Raw genomic sequence first — 22,043 nt, 5'->3', positions numbered from 1 at the left:
ATCGTATTTATTGAGCGCTTACTTTGTGCAGGGCACTGTACTAAGCGCTTGGGAAGTATAAGTTGGCAACATATAGAGACAGTCCCTGCCCAACAGGGTCCCACTGCCTCCTCCAGGGATCCTGTCCTCCTCTCACACACCATCCCCCCCCACCGTTTTCCAACCAGAGCCGGGACCCGGTGTCCAGCTGCGGCAGTGACCCTCTGCCATGCTGGGCCTGGGCAGGGACTACCGAGGTGACCAGCATGTTTGTTTTGTTGTCTGTCTCCCCCTTCTAGACTGTGAGCCCGTTGTTGGGTAGGGACCGACTCTATATGTTGCCGGTTTGTACTTCCCAAAGCGCTCAGTCCAGTGCTCTGCACACAGTAAGTGCTCAATAAATTGAAGCAATTGAATGAATGAATGAAGTTAGAAGCCCTGGGTTGACAGTGACGGGCTGGGCCAGAAAAACTGCAGCAAGGCAAGGAGGCAGTGATAATTGGCTGTAGATTGGGCGGAGAGGGGAGGACCCTGGACCCCCCAATGGAACTGCCTGAACCCCAACAGCAAAATCAGGCACCTAAGAGTCGGGGAACAGGAACTGTGCCCTAGTGAAAGAAGCACAGGGATGGGAGTCAGGAGACCTAGGTTCTAACCCCAGCTCTACCACTTGCCTGCTGTGTGACCTTGGGCTAGTCATTTAACTTCTCTATGCCTCAGTTTCCTCATCAGCAAAATGGAAATTCCCCCTCCCCTTTAGAGTTTGAGCTCAATCGGTGACAGGATTTGATCACATTGCACCTACCCCAGTGCTTAGACAGTGCTTGGCAGGTAGTAAACACTTAATATCATTATTATTGTTGTTGTTATTTTTATCCCAGACCAGGGGCTCTGAGCAGAGGGCTGTTTTTTTGGTTGTGACCCTGAGCAGAGGTGGCAGAAAAGGTCCTGCATCAGGGGTGATGGATGGCATGGGGCAGGAGCAGAGGAGTGGGGATGCCAATTCACAGAGCAGGGCCCAGTCTGCATGCTTGCCAGGCTGGGTTGTCTCTGCTCCTCTGTGCCTCACACCATCACTACCATCGGCGCCATCACCACCAGCATCACTGCCACCATCACCATGGCCACCAACATCACCACCGCCATCACGGCCACAATCACTACCGCCGCCAACACTGTTCCAATGCCACCGCCGGCCACCAACTCCATAACCACCCTCATCATCACACCCTTTCCCATCCATGATTTCATTTCACCACTCCCTTCCCAGGTTTCTCCCCATCAACCACCCCAACAACTCTTCCTGTGTCCCCACCACCACCGCATACCCCTTCCCCCAACCTTCCCTGTAGGATGAGCAGCTGCAGTGTGCGCTCTCTCTGCCCTGCCAGCCACACTGGCAGTGACTCAGCACAACAGTTCTGATAAGTCCCCCTGGCCCCGAGGAGTGGGTACTGGGATAAATGGGTTGGGGGTGATGGGAGGTAGACAGGGGAGACTGGATGTAGGAATGTGCACGCATGTGACTCTAAGAGAGTGTACAAACTGTCAGTGTATGAGTTTGTATATCTCTGCTTCTAAGGTGTGTGCATTTTGTGTTTGTAAGGGGTGTGTGTATCCGTGTATTTGTGAGGGATATGTTTGTATCTCTGTGATTGTGAGGTGTGTGGATCTGTGTGTTAGCAAGGGTTGTGAGCTGTGTGTGGTTGTGAGAGGTGTGTAGGTCTGTATGTTTGTTAGGGTTGTTCACATCTGTTTTTGAGATGTGTGGATCTGTTTGTGAGGTGTGTGGGTTTGTGTGTTCGTTAAAGTTGGGTGTCAGTGAACCAATCAGTAGTATGTATTGAGCACTGAGTGCTGGTTCATCCCCAAATCCCCCCTCCTGCAGTTTTAGTTCTGAGCTGTGAGGCTTCTCCTCCCAGAATGGGAAGAGATTAATCCAAGGAGGTTTGCTGGAGGAGGAAGCCCAAAGGCACTGTTCGAAGGGGGTGAGGGGGAAGTGGCAGGAAAAGGGGTAGAAACACACATGCACACAGGTGTGCACATGTGCCCCCCCCCCCCCCCCACACACACACACATACATACACTGTGTTGGGCCCTATGGGGGCTCAAGGGGCAGGGGACAGAATCAGGAGGAGCGGGAGACTCGGTCCCTGGAGGTTGGGGATGGAGCTGGGGCCTGAGCTAAGGAGTCAGTCATTAGGCAGAGCCCAGGAGCAGATGTGAATGGTGATTGTGGGGGCATCAGGTAGGGCCCACTGCCCAGAGAATCAGGGCTCTGCTGCCCTAGTTCTGCTCCCTGAAGCCTGTTGAGGTGTCCCTCAAGGGCTGGTCTCCACTGCTCCCCTTGAGCTGGGCCAGTAGGGACCAGAAGGGGACAGAAGGGCCCAAGGAGGGGCCAGGGAAGGCCAGAAGGGCCAGGAGGGGCTAAAGCAGTCCAGGGAGAGGGCCATCCCAGCTTGGTGGAATGCACTTGGTAACACTTTCCCCTTCCTACCCCACCTGGAGTGAGGGATTACCAGTCAAAGGTGAACTGTGAGGTCAAACACAGGGGTAGCTGGGCCCCCCCCCCAAAGCCAGGCCTGCAGTTGCTGATAGGCCCTAGGGTGCTGGATCTGCTCTCTGGACAGACAGGACTCTCCCCATTGCCCTTATCTGAGCCTCCACCTCTGACTCCTCAGACACACCCAACTCCTGGAGCAGCAGATAGAGTATGGGGGGCGGGGGGGGAGGGCCGGGGATGGGGGGGTGTCGGGAGGTATCTTAGAAAGAGAGGGGTGAGGCACAGAGGCTGGAGCCTGGGGTGGAAGGGTGCAGCAGTGTCTTGACATAGAACCCGGGGCATGGCGGGGCAGGGTTGGGGTAGACGGGGCATAGACAGGACAGGTGAAAAGGGCTGGGAATTCCTCGTGGGTCCAGGGAGGGGAAAGGTCCTCAGACAGTTTGGCCTACAGGCCCTGAGAGGGAGGGGAGAAGGGGTGAGGTGGGGGGTGGGAGGAGGGCAGAGAAGGGTGTAGTCAGAGCTCAGATACACATCTGGGAATCTGGCCCAGGTTCTGCCCACTGCCACCCCTGGCCTCCCTGTGGGATGGGGGGATGGAGAGGCCTTGTGGGTCAGATCCACTGTCCATGAGGAAACAACCCCATTCCTCCCCTTTGTCTGCCGCCAGATGACTGAGCCCCAGTCCCTGAGGACTCCCAAGATGAGATCAGCGTGGTCTTCTCTTCACTTCCCTGTGCCTCAGTTTCCTATCTGCACAATGAGGACTCAACCTGTTCTGCCTCCTACTTATAGCTCCTACTTAGAGAAGCAGCGTGGCCCAGTGGAAAGAGCCCGGGCATTGGAGTCAGAGGTCATGGGTTCAAATCCCGGCTCCGCCAATTGTCAGCTGTGTGATTTTGGGCAAGTCACTTAACTTCTCTGGGCCTCAGTTACCTCATCTGTAAAATGGGGATTAAGACTGTGAGCCTCCAGTGGGACACCCTGATTACCTTGTAACCTCCCCATTGCACATAGTAAGTGCTTAATAAATGACACTATTATTATTATTATAGCCCCATGAGGAAGAGGGACTTGTGTCCAACCTGATGATCTTGTATAATAATAATGACATTTATTAAGCGCTTACTATGTGCAAAGCACTGTTCTAAGTGCTGGGGAGGTTACGAAGTGATCAGGTTGTCCCATGGGGGGCTCACAGTCTTAATCCCCATTTTACAGACGAGGGAACTGAGGCCCAGAGAAGTTAAGTGACTTGTCCTTAGAACAGTGCTTTGCACATAGTAAGCGCTTAATAAATGACATTATTATTATTATTATTATTATTATTGCCCAAAGTCACACAGCTGACAAGTGGGGAGGCGGGATTTGAACCCATGACCTCTGACTCCAAAGCCCGTGCCCTTTCCACTGAGCCAAGCTGCTGCTGCTTCTGCTTCTGCTGCCTCTCTTGAATGTACCAGAGCGCTTAATACTGTGTTTGGCGTATAGTAGAAGATTAACAAATACTATTATGATTATTACTAGACGGGAAGGGAGAAAGGTGATGAACAGATATTATTATTATTATTATTATTATTATTATTATTATTATTATTATTATTATTATTACTATTTGATGGGCGAGGAGAAAGGAGCCGTGTGTTAGTGCTGCCACCTAGTGGCTGCGGGGCGGCAACGAGGAAAACCTGGGGAATGAGGAAAGAAAGGAAAGATGGATAGGACACCTTTCTTTAATAATAATATAATAATAATGGCATTTATTAAGCGCTTACTATGTGCAAAGCACTGTTCTAAGCACTGGGAAGTTTACAAGGTGATAAGGTTGTCCCACAGGGGGCTCACAGTCTTAATCCCTGTCTTACAGATGAGGGAACTGGGGCACAGAGAAGTTAAGTGACTTGCCCAAAGTCACACAGCTGACAATGGGTGGAGCCGGGATTTGAACCCATGACTTCTGACTCCAAAGCCCGGGCTCTCCTTTCCTCATTCCCCAGGTTTTGCTCATACATCCAACGAAAGATGGATGGGACACGTTGGGGCCAAGGAGGGCGGGAGACAGAAGAGGGTGGGCGGAGAGGAGGAGGGTGGGGGAGACAGAAGGGGAAAGGCAGGCCTGGCCCGAGGCCGGACACAGACACTGGTCTGGACAGCCAGGACCCGATTGACGCTGAGGCCGGCGGATGCCCCAAGCTGAGTTGAACCCCATGACCCATCCCCAACCCTGCCTCCTTCAAGTCCTTCATTCCTCCCCCTCAATCAATTAATTGAGCACTTTCCATGTGCACAGCACTGTACTAAGCGATTGGGATAGTACCATATAACAACTGTAACAGACACACTCCCTGTCCACAATGAGCTTATAATAATAATAGTGATGGCATAATGGCATACTATAATATTATTATAAATGCCATTATTTATATATGTATATATGTACATATTTCTTACTCTATTTATTTTACTTGTACATATCTATTCTATTTATTTTATTTTGTTAATATGTTTGGTTTTGTTCTCTGTCTCCCCCTTCTAGACTGTGAGCCCACTGTTGGGTAGGGACCATCTCTATATGTTGCCAACTTGTACTTCCCAAGCGCTTAGTACAGTGCTCTGCACACAGTAAGTGCTCAATAAATACGATTGATTGATTATTATTATTTATGAAGCGCTTACTATGTGCAAAGCACTGTTCTAAGCACTGGGGAGGTTACAAGGTGATCAGGTTGTCTCATAGAGGGCTCACACTTTTAATCCCCATTTTCCAGATGAGGTAACTGAGGCACAGAGGAGTTAAGTGACTTGCCCAAAGTCACACAGCTGACAATTGGCAGAGTCGGGATTTGAACGCATGACCTCTGACTCCAAAGCCCGTGCTCTTTCCACTGAGCCATGCTGCCTCTCAGTCTAGAGGGGCAACAGTCTAGAGGGGCAAACAGACATCACTATAATTAAATAAATTACGGATATGTACACAAGTATTGTGGGTCTGAGGTGGGGGGAGATGAATAAAGGGAGCAAGTCAGGGCGACATAGAAGGGAGTGGAAGAAAAGGAAAAGAGGGCTTAATCTTCCCCCTGGGGCGTTGCCCTATCCAGAACTAAAGGAAGGGAGGGATGTCTATATGTGGGGAAAGTGAGGCAAGACAACCTGGGCCACAGGTGCTCTTGGGTCCCATTGGTTGACCTCAAGTTCCTCCCCTAATGGTGCCTCACCTAGGTGCTCAGTACAGAGCTCTGCAGGGGTGTAGCCTTAAATGGATGCTCGTGTGAGTGTATGTGTATGTGTATATGCATGTGTTTTCAGGTGTGGATTATGGATATGTGGAAGTTGGAGTGTAAAGTGTGTGCAATGCTTAAAGAGTGTGAGGGAAGAGCTTGTGAATGTGTAGGGGGATTGTGGGTGCCATAGTTTCGCTTGAATGAATGAATGAACGAGGTGGCACGGCGCCGCTCAGGCCTCTCTTACGAACCGCGTGTATTGCCGATTTTGGGGGGCGGCGGATAGATCCCCTCCCCATCAGGACTGTTTTCACCTTGGAAATTAAATGATAAAACTGGTTCTTTAAAGATACGCAAAGGTATATTGAATGCAAGGGAAATTTTCTTGCACAAACCCAGTCCTGCTGGCTCTTTCTGTGAGCTATACAATTAATTACGGCAATATGTTTTAGTCGCATGCCCCTTCCCTGCTGACCCCATCTCTCTTGCCCCGCTCGCCCCTCCCACCTGGCTCTCCTACCCTACTGCCACTGCCCTGCCCCTGCCGTGCCCGCGCTTCCCTTAAAGCCCTGTCCCCATCCAGGACCTGCCCAGAGCCCCATAGGTTGACAGGGCTGGCCAGGCCGGGGTGGGGGACGCTTGGGAAAATGGGGAAGAGTCAACCAGACCGGGCCCAGGTCTTCTCAGACTCCCCCAGTCTAGGCTAGGTCAGCCGCTGCCCTCTGACCCCAAACCCTGCCCCCACTGTGGAGCAACCCTGTGGCCTGGGTTTGGTAACACCACCGGGCTGGGGGAAGGCACGGCCTGTTCTGCCCACAGACCAGCCTGATGCAACCGCTCAGCCTGGCCCAGGGCCAAGTGGGGACTCTGGTCTCAGAGTGATCGACCGGTCACTGACATCATCACTAGCCCCGACTCAACCCTGGAGGCTGAGTGCACCGCATTGGGCGTCAACTGTGTGCACGATACTGTACTGGGCACCTGCTGTCTGCACAGCATTGTACTGGGCATCTGCTGCGTGCAGAGCACGACCCCAGGTGTTGGTTGGGTGTAGACCACGCTACCAGGTGTTTGCTTTGCAGAGTGCTGTACCCGGTGGTCTGATGTATGCACTTGGCCGAACTGGGTGCCTTCTGTATGCACAGCACTGACTGGTTGCTTGGGAGAGTACAATAAATATAACAGGCACAAGTCTGAAAGGGGAGACAGGCACAAAACCCAAATATACAATTGATAAAAGAATCAGGGCACACATTCAAATGATAAAACAGAAAAAAAAAACAATTTAAAAAACCCAAATAACCAGAAAATGGGTACGCACATGAGCATTTAAGAGGAGTGACATGGCCAGGGGGCTGGAGATCACTCAGGAAGACTTACTGGAGGAGGCGGCTTTTAGGAGACTTTGTAGATGAGGAGGACAGGCTTGATGGGAAGGGGAATTGAGGCCTGGGGCAGTGGGGAGGAGGTAATCGATGGTTGGAGCCAGGTGAGACCTCTCCACTTTCCCCTCCACTACCCACAGCCCTCCCAAGTTCACTTTCTCATTGTCCCTCTGAACTAATAATAATAATGACTGTGGTATTTGTTAGCACTCACTATGTGCCAAGCACTGTACTAAGCACTGAGATTGGTACAAGATAATCAGGTCAAAGCCCTTATCCTAAATGGACCTCACAGTCTAAAGCAGGGGGAGAACAGCTATTTGATCCCCATTTTATAGATAAAGAATCTGAGGCGTAGTTCATTCAATTGTACTAATTGAGCAGAACACTGAACTAAGAGCCTGGGAGAATATGGTATAACAATGAACAGGCACATCCCCTGCCCACAGTGAGGTTACTGTCTAGAGGTAGAGACAGACATCAGTATAAATAAATTACAGCTATGTACATAAGCGCCATGGGGCTGGGAGTGGGAGTGCTATGGGGCTGGGAGGTCAAAAGATTTGCCCAAGGTGGCAAATGTCAGAGCCGGGATTAATTAATCAAAGGGTCTTTCCATTAGGCCACATGTGGGTGGAAGCTGGAGAGGGGAAGTGAGGAAACTTCACGGGCAGGGGAGGTGGAACCATAGAGAAATGCGGAATGGAAACTAGACACCTCTCCAGAGTCTGTGCCATCTGCCTTCAGGCCCAATTCCCCGTTCTCCTCCACCTGTCCACCTGCCCCCTGGCTTGTCCCCAGTCCCAGAAGCCTAAGGACACTGAGGCTTTCCCCTCCTTTTCTTTGTTCCAAACACTGACCCTTGACCCCTCCAAACTCCACTAACCCCGGGGCTTGGTCCTAAGGGAACCCCACAGGTTTGGGTGTGAGGGTGCGTGTTTTGTGTCTGCCCCTGTTCAGCAGGGCGAGAGGCAGGGAATTCCTCTCCCGGTTCCATCCTGCCCCAACCCCTAGATCCCCCACGCTGCCCATCGGAAGCTGAGGACCCTGACCTCGAAGGTCTGGGGGCTCCTTGTAGTCAGGGAATATGTCTATCAACTTGGTTATCGTATACTCACCCAAGTGCTTAGTACAGTGCTCTGCATGCAGCAAGTGCTCAATAAATGCCAATGATTGATTGGTTGGTTGATTGAGGTCGGAGGTTGGAGGTCGGACAGGCCTTCCACCCTTCTGAGGCCTTCAGACTCCTGAGACCTCAGCCTTCTCTTCCTGGGCTCCCCTGGCTCAGCAGAAAGAGCGCTGGTTTGGGAATCAGAGGTCGTGGTTTCTAATCCCACCTCCGCTACTTGTCTGCTGTGTGACTTTGGGCAAGTCGTTTAAGTTCTCTTTGTCCCAGTTACCCCATCTGTAAAATGGGGATTAAGACTGTGAGCCCCACGTGAGACAACCTGATTACCTTGTATCTATCCCAGCGCTTAGAACAATGCTTGGCACATTGTGCTTAACAAATACCATTATTATTATTATTATTATTATTATTATTATTATCATTATCATTATTATTATTATCCACACCTGCTGTTCTGGGCTGGGTCCTTGAACTCACAGTCCACAGTCTGGGTCCATTTACCCCAACTGAGGTTCCAGAAGACCGAGAGGAGCCCTTCTTCCATGTTCTTCCCCTAGCTCCTACTCCCCTGCCCTCCCCAGGGAGGCTCTCCCACCCTGCTCTGGGCTCCCCTCCTCCCCTTTGCCTCATTCAAACCTCACTGAGGCCCCAACTCCTCCAGAAAGCCAAGCCAGATTAAAAAATTGCATGGCCCAGAGGGTAGAGCATGGGCTTGGGAGCCAAAAGGACTCGTGTTCTAATTCCTGCTCCTTCACTTGCCTGCAGCATGTGACCTTGGTCTTACCTTTTCAGTGCCTCAGTGACCTCATCTGTAAAATGGAGATTAAAATTGTGAGCCCTACGTGGGACAGGGACTATGTCTACCCCAGTGCTTGGTACAGTGCCTGGCACTTAGTAAGTGCTTAACAAATACCATTCAAAAATAAAAAAAATAAATAAGCCAGCTTTTTTCCAGTGTTCCCTAGAGATACCTCCAGAGAAGGCTCAGCTCCAGGGGCCTTTCCGTCAAGTACAGAACTGGCTCATTCAGTTGATGTGGCTTGGGCAACTGGTGCTGGGTGCGGTGTGGGTGTGTGGGTGTGGGCTTGTGGACTCTCCCATGTGCCCGCGGCTCGGTGTGCCCACTGCCCCGTGTGCCTGCCTCGGGATTCTGAGCCAGTCGGGGTCTGACCCCTGTCCTCCGGGGCAGTTAGTTGCCCCCGTCCGGCCCAGGCCAGAGCCACCCCTGCCTCTCGGGCCTTGATCAGTCCCGGGCCGGGCGCCCCACATCCCCTGCCGCCTCCATAACGCAGCCCAGGCTGACCCTCCGAGAGGGCATTAGGACCAGGGGGCTGCTGATTTGGCCCTGCCACTTGCCCGGCCTGCCCTAGTCAGAGGCGAGCATCCTCGGGGTGTGCGATGGCGGTCAGTGTTCACTGGGGAGCATGGAGGGGGCGGGGGGTGGAGGGCTTTTTGGGGGGAGGGTCTCGGCACCCACCCCCTCCCCCGAGCAGAGATGGGGGTGAGGTGGGCCAGATGGGGTGGGGGGGCCTCGCCGCCCATTCCTCGCGACCATCCCTCTGCTGCTAACCTCCTCACTGGGCCTCGTTCACGCCTGTCCCGCCGTCGACCCCTGGCCCACGTCCTACCTCTGGCCTGGAATATCCTCCCTCCACACATCCGCCAAACTAGCTCTCTTCCTTCCTTCAAAGCTCTACTGACAGCTCACCTCCTCCAGGAGGCCTTCCCAGACTGAGCCCCCCTTTTTTCCTCTCCTCCTTCTCCTCCTCCTCCCCTCCCCATTGTCCCCCCCACCCTTCCCCCTTCCCCTCCCCACAGCACTGGTGTCTATTTGTACATATTTATTACTCTGTTTATTTTATTAATGATGTGTATATAGCTATAATTCTCTTTATTCTGTTGGTATTGACACCTGTCTACTTGTTTTGTTTTGTTGTCTGTCTCCCCCTTCTAGACTGTGAGCCCGTTGACGGGTAGGGACCGTCTTTATATGTGGCCGATTTGTACTTCCCACGCGCTTCGGACATTCATTCATTCAATCGTACTTGTTGCACTGTTCTAAGCGCTTGGGAAGTACAAGTTGGCCACATATAGAGACGGCCCCTACCCAACAGCGGGCTCACAGTCTAGAAGGGGGAGACAGACAATAAAACAAAACATATTGACAAAACAAAATAAGTAGAATAGCAAATATGTACAAGTAAAATAGAGTAATAAATCTGTACAAACGTATACACAGGTGCTGTGGGGAGGGGAAGGAGGTAGGGCATGGGGGATGGGGAGAGGGAGGAGGGGGAGAGGAAGGAGAAGCAGTGTGGCTCAATGGAAAGAGCCCGGGCTTGGGAGTCAGAGGTCATGGGTTCAAATCCCGGCTCCGCCACTTGCCAGCTGTGTGACTGTGGGCAAGTCACTTAACTTCTCTGTGCCTCAGTTCCCTCATCTGTAAAATGGGGATTAAGACTGTGAGCACCCTGTGGGACAACCTGATCACCTTGTAACCTCCCCAGCGCTTAGAACAGTGCTTTGCACGTAGTAAGTGCTTAATAAATGCCATTATTATTATTATTATTATTAAGGAGGGGGCTCAGTCTGGGAAGGCCTCCTGGAGGAGGTGAGCTCTCAGTAGGGCTTTGAAGGGAGGAAGAGAGCTACACACACAGTAAGCACTCAGTAAATATGATTGAATAAATGAATGACTCCCGCCCCTGGGCCCCAGCTGGAGGCAGGATGGGCGTGTGGTTGGAGCAGGAAGGAGGGCGGTGGGCGGGCGGGGTCAGGGCTGCGGACCGACAGGCGGCTGCGGCTCAGTCCGGAGGCGGCGGGGAGGCGGGGAGCCGGGGTCCGGGGGACCCCAGAGTGCGGGGGCAAAGAGACAGGGCCCGGCCCGGCCCGCCCCGTCATGGAGCCCCTCTCCTTCCACAACTACATCTGCTCCCTGGACCCCGCCACCCTGCCGCGGGTGCTGAAGATCTGCTCGGGGGTCTATTTCCAGGGTGAGTGGCCCCCGGGCTGGGCTTCAGGGAGGGGGGACCGGGCAGGTGGGAGACCGGGTTCTGCCGCCTGATTCGAGGGCACCGAGGATGCTGCAGGGGACCGGAGGAGGACCTGAGAAGGACCTGAGAGTTGGGGTCGGGATGGGGAGAGGGAAGGAAGAGGAGGAGGAAAAGGAGAAGGAGGAGGCCACTGGGCCTTGGGTGTGACATTGAGGCTGAATTGAGGGAGGGAGGGACGGGCGCTCAGGGGATGGCAGTGTTGGGGTCTAAATGCCAGGCCAATGGCCCAGCTCTGGGGAGCCTGAGGAGGGGACACTGGGGAGAAGGATGAGGACAGTGAGCCCATTGTCTTTTAGGCTGTGAGCCCACTGTTGGGTAGGGACTGTCTCTATATGTTGCCAACTTGTACTTCCCAAGTGCTTTGTACAGTGCTCTGCACACAGTAAGCACTCAATAAATACGATTGATTGATTGACAGGACTGAGCAGTGGGGGCTGCAAGGATAGGAATAACCACCCTCTCCCCGGGCAGGGCAGAGGATTTGGATGGGGCAGGGGAGGGGGGCTGGGGAGGGGCACAAAGAGGGACCGGAGGGGGGCAGGACAGGAGGAATGGGGGCGCAAGGCTGCGTAACTGCGGAGGCTCCCCATTTCCCAGAAGAGGAATTGAAATCCCCAAGAGTCAGCAAGTGCCTGGAGTTGCCCAGCACGGCCCAACCCAGGGCTCCGGGATGGTTTAAACTGTCCGGCCCAGCGGGTGCCTGGCGGAATCGGGGAGGGGGCTGGGGGGCTGTGACAGGGGAGAGGTCAGGGGGCGTGGGAGGAGGAGGGGCTGAGCAGGGAGGGCTGAAGGAGCAGCAGGAGAGGGAGACCCAGGGGCAGCAGGGGCAGGACAACAGGCAGGGAGAGTTGGGAGCTGGGAATCTGGTGGGGGATGAGCCACAAACAAGCAGTCTCTCTCACTCACACACACACACACACTCACTCACTCAGTTTCAGGAGCGGGAGGTGAGACAACAGTTAAGCAGGGCAGCCAGACACTGTGATGCCCAGTGAGGAGCCCAGAAAAGCACTGTGGCCTAGTGGAAATAGTCACTGGCCTGGAAGTTAGAGGACGCGGGTTCTAGTCCTGGCTCTGCCACATGTCTGCTGTGTGACCTTGGGCGAGTCACTTTACTTCTTTGTGCCTCAGTTCCCTCATCTGCAAAATGGGGATTGAGACTATGAGCCCCATGTGGGACAGGGACTTGTGTACGACCTGATTACCTTTTATGGATCCCAAAGCTTAGAGCAGTGCTTGGCACATAGTAAGTGCTTAACAAATACCACAATTATTATTATTATTATGGTTAGGAGCCTGGACTGATGCCTGGTGAGGCATCCATGGGCACAGCCTCTCGCCTTTCCCAAGACTGGCAGAGATGGGGACTTGGGTAACTGTGCTCAACTGCTCTGCCTGACACCTCCTGCTGCTGCTGTCCTGGTCATGGCCCCCTTTCCTATACCCCCTCCTTGACTCTCCTCAGCTGCCCCATGCTGGAAGCTGAGTTAGGCCTGTTTTCCAACCTCCTGGTGAGGGGTAGGACCAGGAGCAGAAATGGGAGCTTGAAGTGACTGCCCTGTGAGCACTGGGACTGGTCCCTTCCATGTTGGGGGTGTGAAGAGTCAGTCAAAAGGAGTGTGGGCAGACAGAAAAGGGGGTGTGCAGAGGACTGATGAGGGAGCTGTGGTCCTCCGGGACTGGTCAGCAGGAGGTGCGGACTGCATCTGGACCCTCCCACCCATCTTCCCTGCAAAGGAATTGGTGACTTGGGCAGGATTCAATTCAATTCAATTTGGTTATATCTACTGAGCGCTTACTTCGTGCAAAGCACCCAGAAGGGGAGGGCGGACAGTCCGAGGGAAGTGACCGGCAAAAAGGAACCAAAACTGACCACAAGTGGACAGTTCTGGTGTGAACTGGCTCCCTCGACCCCTAGGACTTCTGCTTTGCTGACCCCAGTGTATCACTGGTCCCCAGGGCTCAGATGGGAACCCACTTGAGATTGGAGGAGCAAAGATTGGGCCAGGAGCCCCCTGTGAGGGAGAAGGGGTGGGTACCAGGGCCACGGCGGCCCGGATGGTGATGTTGCCCTTCCTCCCCTTCCCTCCATCCCAGGCTCCGTGTATGAGGTGGACGGTAACGAGTGCTGTCTGTCCACCGGGGACTTGATGAAGATCACGCACATCCAGCTCCAGAAGGTCATCTGTAAGAACCCAGACACGGGCCAGACCAGGGAGCTGCCACCTGATTTCTCAGGTGAGGCTAACAGGTCTCCACCGGGGCCTTCCCACCTCCACAGTTACCTCCCGCAAGGGCTCTTGAATGAACACACGCACACACACGTACGTGCGGAATCAATAAATACGATTGATGATGATGATGATGGAACTACACAGAGTCCAGGTACCCCCAAACCACTAAGTGGCTTCTCAGCATGCTCTGCTCCCCTCTGCCACCTGCCTCCGCTCCGCTCCCTGCCACACACTCCCACCGTCTGGTTTCACACACACACACATACTGACACAAATGCCGACAGTCACACAGACACACTGACTGTACACAGACACACACTGATCCTGACTCACACAGACCACTCACAGACAGACACACAGACCAGACACGCACTTGCTAACATACGCACCTTTACACAAGCCTCCTCCGATCCCCCTCGCCCCATTTCCGCTGAGTAGGGTGGAGTTGTGAGATTGTCACCGCCTGGAAGAGGAGAAAACTTGTTTTCACACCAGAATTTTAGCCCAGCGGCAGATCAGCCGAAAGGCCTACCAAAGGTGACTTTGCATCCTGCAGTCCCTCAGGGGGTCCAGGATGGTCGGGGGAATGACCACAGACCCAGCCCTGCCACCATGTCCTCCCCACCCTTCCCCTTACCATTCCCTCCCTCCATTCCCTCTGTCCCCATATGCTATCCCCCGCCTCACCTCATCTCCCATTTCTCTCCCCACCCGCACCCCACCCTGTTTCTCCATCCCCTGGGGCCGGTGTGGTTAGTGTCAGTGCCCCAGTCATCACTGTTATCATGCAAAACTACTTTCCTGCCCCTCATCCTCCAGGGCATTCCCCTTCCAGTCACCTTCACCCAGCTGTACCCCAGGGCTGGGGGCGGGGGCTGAGGGGGCTGAGGAACGGGGTTGGGGGCTGAAACTGGGACTGGGGCTGAGGGATGGGGTTGGGGGCTGAGGAATGGGGTTAGGGGCTGAGAAATGGGGTTAGGGGCTGAGAAATGGGGTTAGGGGCTGGCATTGGGCTGCGGCTGGGGGCAAGGAGCCAGCAAGAAGTCAGCACACTGATCCACAGACACACACACTGACACTCATGAAGCAGAGAAGCAGCATGGCTCAGTGGAAAGAGCCGGGGCTTTGGAGTCAGAGGTCATGGGTTCGAATTCCAGCTCCGCCACAAGTCTGCTGGGTGACCTCGGGCAAGTCACTTAACTTCTCTGAGCCTGTTACCTCATCTGTAAAATGGGGATTGACTGTGAGCCCCCCGTGGGACAATCTGATCACAATGTATCCCCCCCAGCGCTTAGAACAGTGTTTTGCATGTAGTAAGCGCTTAACAAATGCCATCATTTTTATAGACTCACACTGACACATGCTGACAGTCACACAGACACATGCAGACACACACCCACACTGACACAAATGCTGACAGTCACACAGACACACAGATACACACTGACTGTACACAGACACACGCTGATCCTGACTCACACAGACCACTCACAGATACTGACACACAGACCAGACATGAACTTGCTCACATACACACATTTACACCAGCATTCATAATAATAATAATGATGAGAATAATTGTGGTTATTTATTAAAATTGCTTACCATGCGCCAGGCACTGTCTGAAGCGCTGGGGCAGGTACAAGATAATCGGGTTGGAATCAGTCCCTGTCCCAAATACTGTCCCACTGTCTTAATCCCCGTTTTACAGATGAGGGAATGGAGGCACCGAGAAGTTAAGTGATTTAGCCAAGGTCACACAGCAGACCCGTGGTGGAGCTGGGATTCGAACCCAGGTCTTTTTGATTCCCATGCCTTGCTCTATCCATTACGCCAAACTGCTTCTCGTAGACTCTGAAGCTTTTAACCTGAAGATAAACTTTGACATCTCTCTTTCTCTGTCTCTCTTTGCCTCTGCTTCTCTCTTTGTCTCTCTTTCACTTCTCTGTGTTTTCCCCCACCTAGCTCCTCAGTCCTGTACCTCCAACTCCAGGCCCTGTCTGGGACACAATCAATCAATCAGTCAATCAATCGTATTTATTGAGCGCTTACTGTGTGCAGAGCACTGTACTAAGTGCTTGGGAAGTCCAAGTTGGCAACATATAGAGACAGTCCCTACCCAACAGTGGGCTCACAGTCTAGAAGGCCTTCCCCGACTGAGCCCCTTCCTTCCTCTCCCCCTCATCCCTCTCTCCATCCCCCCCATCTTACCTCCTTCCCTTCCCCACAGCACCTGTATATATGTATATATGTTTGTACATATTTATTACTTTATTTATTTATTTATTTATTTTATTTGTACATATCTATTCTATTTATTTTGTTAGTATGTTTGGTTTTGTTCTCTGTCTCCCCCTTTTAGACCGTGAGCCCGCTGTTGGGTAGGGACTGTCTCTATGTTGCCAATTTGTACTTCCCAAGCCCTCAGTACAGTGCTCTGCACATAGTAAGCGCTCAATAAATACGATTGATGATGATGATGATGATAGAAGGGGGACACACAAGGCCATCAGGCCTTTTCTCGGCAGAGCAGGCAGGGTCTCAGGCCCCCAGGCCCCAGGGATTGGAGAGAGCCTGCCTGATGTAACAGCGGGCTGGGGCAAGGAGCAGGTGGAAGGCAATTCCTGCTCCCCCCTCCTTCCAACTTCCAACTTTTCCCCACACTCCTCCCCGACTGCAGGGAGACAGCAGGCAGCGGTGCGGCCCTGCCGGCTGAGGCAGTCGGCGAGGCCTCCGTCCTGGGAGCCCACTCTTTTAGACTGTGAGCCCACTGTTGGGTAGGGACTGTCCCTATATGTTGCCAACTTGTACTTCCCAAGCCCTTAGTACAGTGCTCTGCACACAGTAAGCGCTCAATAAATACGATTGATTGATTGGGAGCTGACACTTACCTGGGAGCTTACGTACTGACACTTACTTGGGAGCTGACAGGAGAAGCAGCGCGGCTCAATGGAAAGAGCGCGGGCTTGGGAGTCAGAGGTCAAGGGTTCAAATCCCGGCTCCGCCAATTGCCAGCTGTGTGACTTTGGGCAAGTCACTTCACTTCTCTGGGCCTCAGTTACCTCATCTGTAAAATGGGGATTAAGACTTTGAGCCCCTCATCGGACAACCTGATCACTTTGTAACCTTCCCAGCGCTTAGAACAGTGCTTTGCACATAGTAAGCGCTTAATCAATCAATCATATTTATTGAACGCTTACTGTGTGCAGAGCACTGTACTAAGCGCTTGGGAACTACAAGTTGGCAACATCTAGAGACAGTGCCTACCCAACAGTGGGCTCACAGTCTAAAAGGGGGAGACAGAGAACAAAACCAAACATACTAACAAAATAAAATAAATAGAATAGATATGTACAAGTAAAATAAATAAATAAATAAATAGAGTAATAAATAAATGCCATCGTTATTATTATTATTACCGAGGGCCGGTCTAGCAGGCAGGTGGGGTGGGCACCCTTGAAGCTGGTCCCCAGAAGCTCCGTGGCCTAGTGGATAAGAGCCCAGGCCTCGGAGTCAAGAGGACCTGGGTTCTAATCCCAGCTCTGCCACTTTGCTGTGTGACCTTGGGCAAGTCACTTTACTTCTCTGGGCCTCAGTTCCCTCATCTGTAAGATGAGGATTAAGACTGCGAGCCCCATGTGGGACATGGACTATGTCCAGCCTGATTACCTTGTATCTATCCTAGCGCTTTGAACGGTGCCTGACGCATAGTAAGTGCTTATCAAATGCCTGCATCATCACCATCATCATCATCACTCCTCACTCTCGGCTTCAAGGCTGTCCATCCCCTCGCCCCCTCCTACCTCACCTCCCTTCTCTCCTTCTCCAGCCCAGCCCACACCCTCTGCTCCTCTGCCGTGGCTAACCTCACTGTACCTCATTCTCGCCTGTCCCGCCGTCGACCGCCCGCCCATGTCCTTCCCCTGGCCTGGACTGCCCTCCCTCCACACATCCGCCAAGCTAGCTCTCTTCCTCCCTTCGAAGCCCTACTGAGAACTCACCTCCTCCAGGAGGCCTTCCCAGACTGAGCCCCCTTTTTCCTCTCCTCCTCCCCATCCCCCCCCCCCCCCAGCCCTACCTCCTTCCCGTACCCACAGCACTTGTATATATATTTGTACAGATTTATTACTCTATTTATTTTACTTGTACATATTTACTATTCTATTTATTTTGTTAATGATGTGCATATAGCTTTAATTCTATTCGTTCTGACGATTTTGACACCCGTCTACCTGTTTTGTTTTGTCGTCTGTCTTCCCCTTCTAGACTGTGAGCCCGTTGTTGGGTAGGGACTGTGAGCACACTGTTGGGTAGGGACTGTCTCTGTGTGATGCCAATTTGTACTTCCCAAGCGCTTAGTACAGTGCTCTGCACATAGTAAGCGCTCAATAAATACGATTGATTGATTGATTGATTGCCAACGTGTACTTCCCAAGCACTTAGTACAGTGCTCTGCACACATTAAGCGCTCAATAAATACGATTGAATGAATGAATCCGACGTCCTGCCTGGCAGGATCTGAGCCCAGTGGGGCACCGGATGGGGAGGGTCCGTTCCTCAGCCGGGCCTTGTCCTTCACTGGCGGCCGCCGCACTGTCCCCGCAGGTCACTTCTGCCCCATCCCCAGGAGCACGGCCGCCTACGCGTTCGCCAGCCTGGAGGACCTGTTAGCTGCCGCCACCCCCAGTGGGCTGCCCGTCTGCTTCACCTCGGCCTGGGATCTCCAGGTGGGGGGCCGCGTGCTCCCCGGGGGCCAGCCAGTCACGCTGACCTCCGTGGAGCTGCGCCACGGCCAGCGCCACGGCCGCTGCGAGATCAGGGAGGGGGCTGCCGGGTCCCCACCGCTCCTGCTGCCCCTGGCCCTGTCCGGCCAGTTTCAGCGGTGGGAGCCGAACTCAAGGCTGACACTGCTCCAGGCCCTGCGCTCCCAGGCCCTCGGCGCCCGCCGCTTCCACTGCGCCAACCTCCGCTGGGCCTCCGTCGTCCTAACGCCGCTCTACGAGGTCCAGGCTATCATGCAGAGTCAGTGCCCGGGATGCAGGGGGTGGGAGGTGGGGATGGGGACGGGTGGGATGGGGGGGAAGCGGTGTTCCCAAATGGGTCACTTGTCCTTTAACCAAAGAGCTGGTTATCCTCACCCCCGCCAGAGCCACGATCCCCTGCCCGATTTATCCAATCCCCGTAGTTCAGTCTGGGCTCCCCAGGCTGAAAGAAAGCAGGCTGGCCCCGAGAGAAACCAGGCCACGGGCAAGTAAGAGTGCAGCCCTCACTCTGGGCTCCTGGGGCGTTTGGCCCGAGAACCCCAGGTGGGGAGGGCTGGACCGAGGGGCGCAGCCAGGGAGCTGGGGAAGAGCTGAGGAGGGGGAGCAGTCCGGGTGTCCCCGTTAAGTGGGACGGTTTAGGGGTTATGGGCCTCAATGCTGGCCCCGCTCCAGGGCCCCGACCCAGACCCAAGGGAACCGGCCCGGGGAGGGGAGGAGAGGGGCACAGCAGCCCTCAACCCGGCCCAGCCCGGCCCCCACCCCTTCCCTCTCACCCACCCAGTGCGCAAGGACGTAGTGAAGATCCCGTCCAGCCTCGAGGTGGATGTGGAGGACGTGACGGCCGTGTCCGGCCACGTGCACTTCGTCAAGCCAGTACTGCTGAGCGAGGTCCTGGCCCGCGGGGGCCCGTTCCCCGTGGAGGCGGAGATCCTGGAGGGCCCGGCCGGGGGCCCTGTCTTCGAGAGCGCCTGGATGGGGGCCCTGCGCAAAGGCCGGCGGCTCCGGCTCCACGGCCGCGCCCCGGCCTGGCGCCTGCTGGCCACCGCCGGCCGCAAGGCCCCGCGGCGCTTCCTGGTGTCCAGCGAGTACCGGGGGCTGTTGCGTCGCAGGCCGCGCGAGTTCCCCACGGCCTTCGACCTGCTGGCGGGGCTGGGTCCGGGCGGGCCGCTGCGCGTGGTGGTCACGCGGGACTGCGAGGGCGAGGGGCTGGCCGTGGCACTGGGCGTAGGCGACCGGCTGGAGGTGCTGGGCCCGGCTCACGACGGCGGGCTGGGGGGGCTGGAGTGCGCCCGGCTGGGCGGGCCCGGCGAGCCCGGCGAGGACCGGGAGCTGCTGGTGCTGCCCCTGCCCCTGGCGGGCGGGTTCGTGGAGGAGCTCGGCGACGGTCGGCGCTACTCCCTGGACGAGGTCACCACCCGCTTCCCACTGCCCGTGGAGGTCAAGGTGGCCGCCGGGGACCCGACCCTGCCCTCCGACCCGCTGGGCGTCCTGCCGGCCGTGCGGCTGGAGGAGCGGGTGGCCGAGCCCTTCCTGGTGGCCAGCCTGGGTGAAACCCCTCCCGGTGCTGTATCCGCCGCCTTCGAGATTCCGCCCCGGTGGCTGGACCTTCTGGTGGTGCTGTCCGGGGGCCCGCCGGCCTGGGGTGGGGAGCACCCCCGCCCATCCCCTGTGGAGGAGCTCACGGAAGCCTTCTACTTCCGTCTGCGGAGGGAGCTGCCCAGCGATGCCCCCCCGCCTCCTCGGCCCCCCAAGGGCCCGGATGCCGCCCGGCAGTCCAAGGCTGGGGGCTCCGCCTGCCGGCGGCGCAGCCAGGAGACTCCAACGAAGGTGCCCCTGGGACCCCGGGCGGCGGGGGGCTCCCGCAGCACCCACCCCCAGTGTCCCTCAGACCTCCTGGCAACCCAGTACGGGGGTAGGGCACCCGATTTCCCACCATCTAGGTTCCTTTAGGCCTGGCATCTGATTTCTTCCGGGGCCCCTTCTATCTGCAGTCTCCGCCTGCAGTGGGGCCAAAGAGCCCGGGGCCAAGTCTGCAGTCACCCACCCCGGCCAAGATGCTGCCCACTCCAGCGACGACACTGCACACTCCGGCCAAGACGCTACCTGCTCCGGTCAAGGCACTGGGCTCCTCGGCAAATCCGAAGGTCTCCCCGAATGCCTACAGTGGGGTCCCCAAGAGAGTAAAACAGCCCCCAAAGAAACTGCCGCACAAAAAGTTGTCAGGTGAGGCGGGTCTGCTGGTGGATTGAGCCCTCTTCCCCACCATCCATCACCAGGCTGGAGAGCGGGTGGGAGGGTGGGGGTGGAGGGTCAGATGCTTGGTCCCAGTGAAGGAACAGTGGCCACCCCTGAGACCGGTGCTGGCCAGTGTCCACTCTGGCTCCGGCTGGGCGGCAGGCACTGCCGACCCTGGCAGCGAGGGCCAGTTAGAGGCCAGAATTGGTTCCCGGGATGGAGAGGGTGGAGGCTTGGGCAAAGCCTCGAGGCAGGGAGAGGGACAAGATGACTTCTCAAAGCTGCTTCCAACTCAGGCTGACCCTCCCCCGCCCCCCCCATGCTGGCTCTTTCCGGCTCCCTGCCCCAGCCCTCCCACCCACCCCCTCACTGGCCCGTGGCCACTGGTTACCCCCAGGTGACAGCGACTCGGACCACGACTACGAGATGGTGGATGAGGATCTGCAGGAGACCATCCGCCGGATGAAGGAAGCGGCGCTCCACTACTAAGAGGCGGCAGAGCATAGGTAGCTGTCACTTGGCCAGCAGGGCCCAGGGTGCTGACCCAATCCCCCTCGTCAGCCACGTGGGTGGCAAGGGATTCGGAACGGCAGGTGGTTTTGGTGGGGATAGGATGGGCCGGAAAAACAGCGGTCCCTACACCCCTCCAGCCCAGAAGACATTAGGTAGCCCTCCTAGAAAGCAGGCTGCCGGGCCACCCCTTAAGTCTCATCGATGTGTAGATTCCTGTGTTTCCCCAGGGGGCCGTGCCTTTGCCCCTTTATGGGATGGCCCCGGCAGGGCACGGGCCCTCAGCTGCCCCCCGGCATCTCCCGCCAGGCCCTGCGCAAGGAAGACCGACATCAAGTCGCCCGTCTGCTGCCACACCGGAGACCGGGTGCCCTGGGGCAGTCACCACCGTGGGCATGGGCAACCCAACCTCGGCTTCCACATTCCTGGCCGTGACCCATTCTGGCCCCACGGACCGTCCTCCCGAGCAACAGCCCGACCGCGTGCTAAGACCTCGAGGGCATCAGAACCAGGCGGGCACCCTCCTTCCCGATCTTGGGAGCTGCACCCCGGCACAAACACGGCTGGGTTTGTCTACCCCTGCTACAACCGGGTCGGGGGCACGTGGGCGAGGGGGTGGCTCTGAGCCCATGCTCTGCCGTATCTGGGGTCCAGCTCTCCTTAGCACATCTGTCCGGACCTGTACACCGCCTTCTGAGCACTCAAATCATTCAAGTAAAGTAACTCTTTGGCCCCCGAGTTCTGCCCTGGCATCGAATTCCCAGAAAGCAGAGGGTCAGGGAGCAGCAGCATAAGGCCCAAAGAGAGGCCCTGAGCCCCAGAGCCTATCCACTCCTACGTCCCTCTGACTTTAGCCACCCCCACAAGGGCTTAATTTTAGGCTCCTTCATTTTCACTTCCCGGTTTGCGGCCACTCTGGAGGCAAGAGGGTGGGGGCAGGGGGCCCGGGCAGGGCAGTGCAGGAGGACGTGGGAACGAGGAAGGAAACAGCCAGGGGAAATGATTCAGAAGGGAAGCAGGCCGAGGTCCAGCTG

At 55.5% G+C, this 22,043-nt stretch overlaps 1 protein-coding gene across 1 annotated transcript; it reads left to right on the top strand.

The window, feature by feature from the left end:
- The first annotated feature begins 11,113 nt into the window (after window positions 1-11,113).
- THEMIS2 (thymocyte selection associated family member 2) lies at window positions 11,114-21,737 on the top strand. Its single transcript, XM_038758173.1, has 7 exons — window positions 11,114-11,207; window positions 13,365-13,505; window positions 18,107-18,523; window positions 19,046-20,091; window positions 20,256-20,487; window positions 20,897-21,005; window positions 21,319-21,737. The coding sequence occupies exons 1-6, from the start codon at window positions 11,114-11,116 to the stop codon at window positions 20,986-20,988; spliced, it is 2,022 nt and encodes a 673-aa protein (XP_038614101.1). The 3' UTR covers window positions 20,989-21,005; window positions 21,319-21,737.
- The last annotated feature ends 306 nt before the right edge of the window (window positions 21,738-22,043 follow it).

The sequence above is a fragment of the Tachyglossus aculeatus genome, chromosome 16, assembly GCF_015852505.1.
Source record: "Tachyglossus aculeatus isolate mTacAcu1 chromosome 16, mTacAcu1.pri, whole genome shotgun sequence".
Lineage (NCBI taxonomy): Eukaryota > Metazoa > Chordata > Mammalia > Monotremata > Tachyglossidae > Tachyglossus > Tachyglossus aculeatus.
Note: the sequence above shows the minus strand (reverse complement) of the source record. Positions and strands in the feature narration are given on the sequence as shown.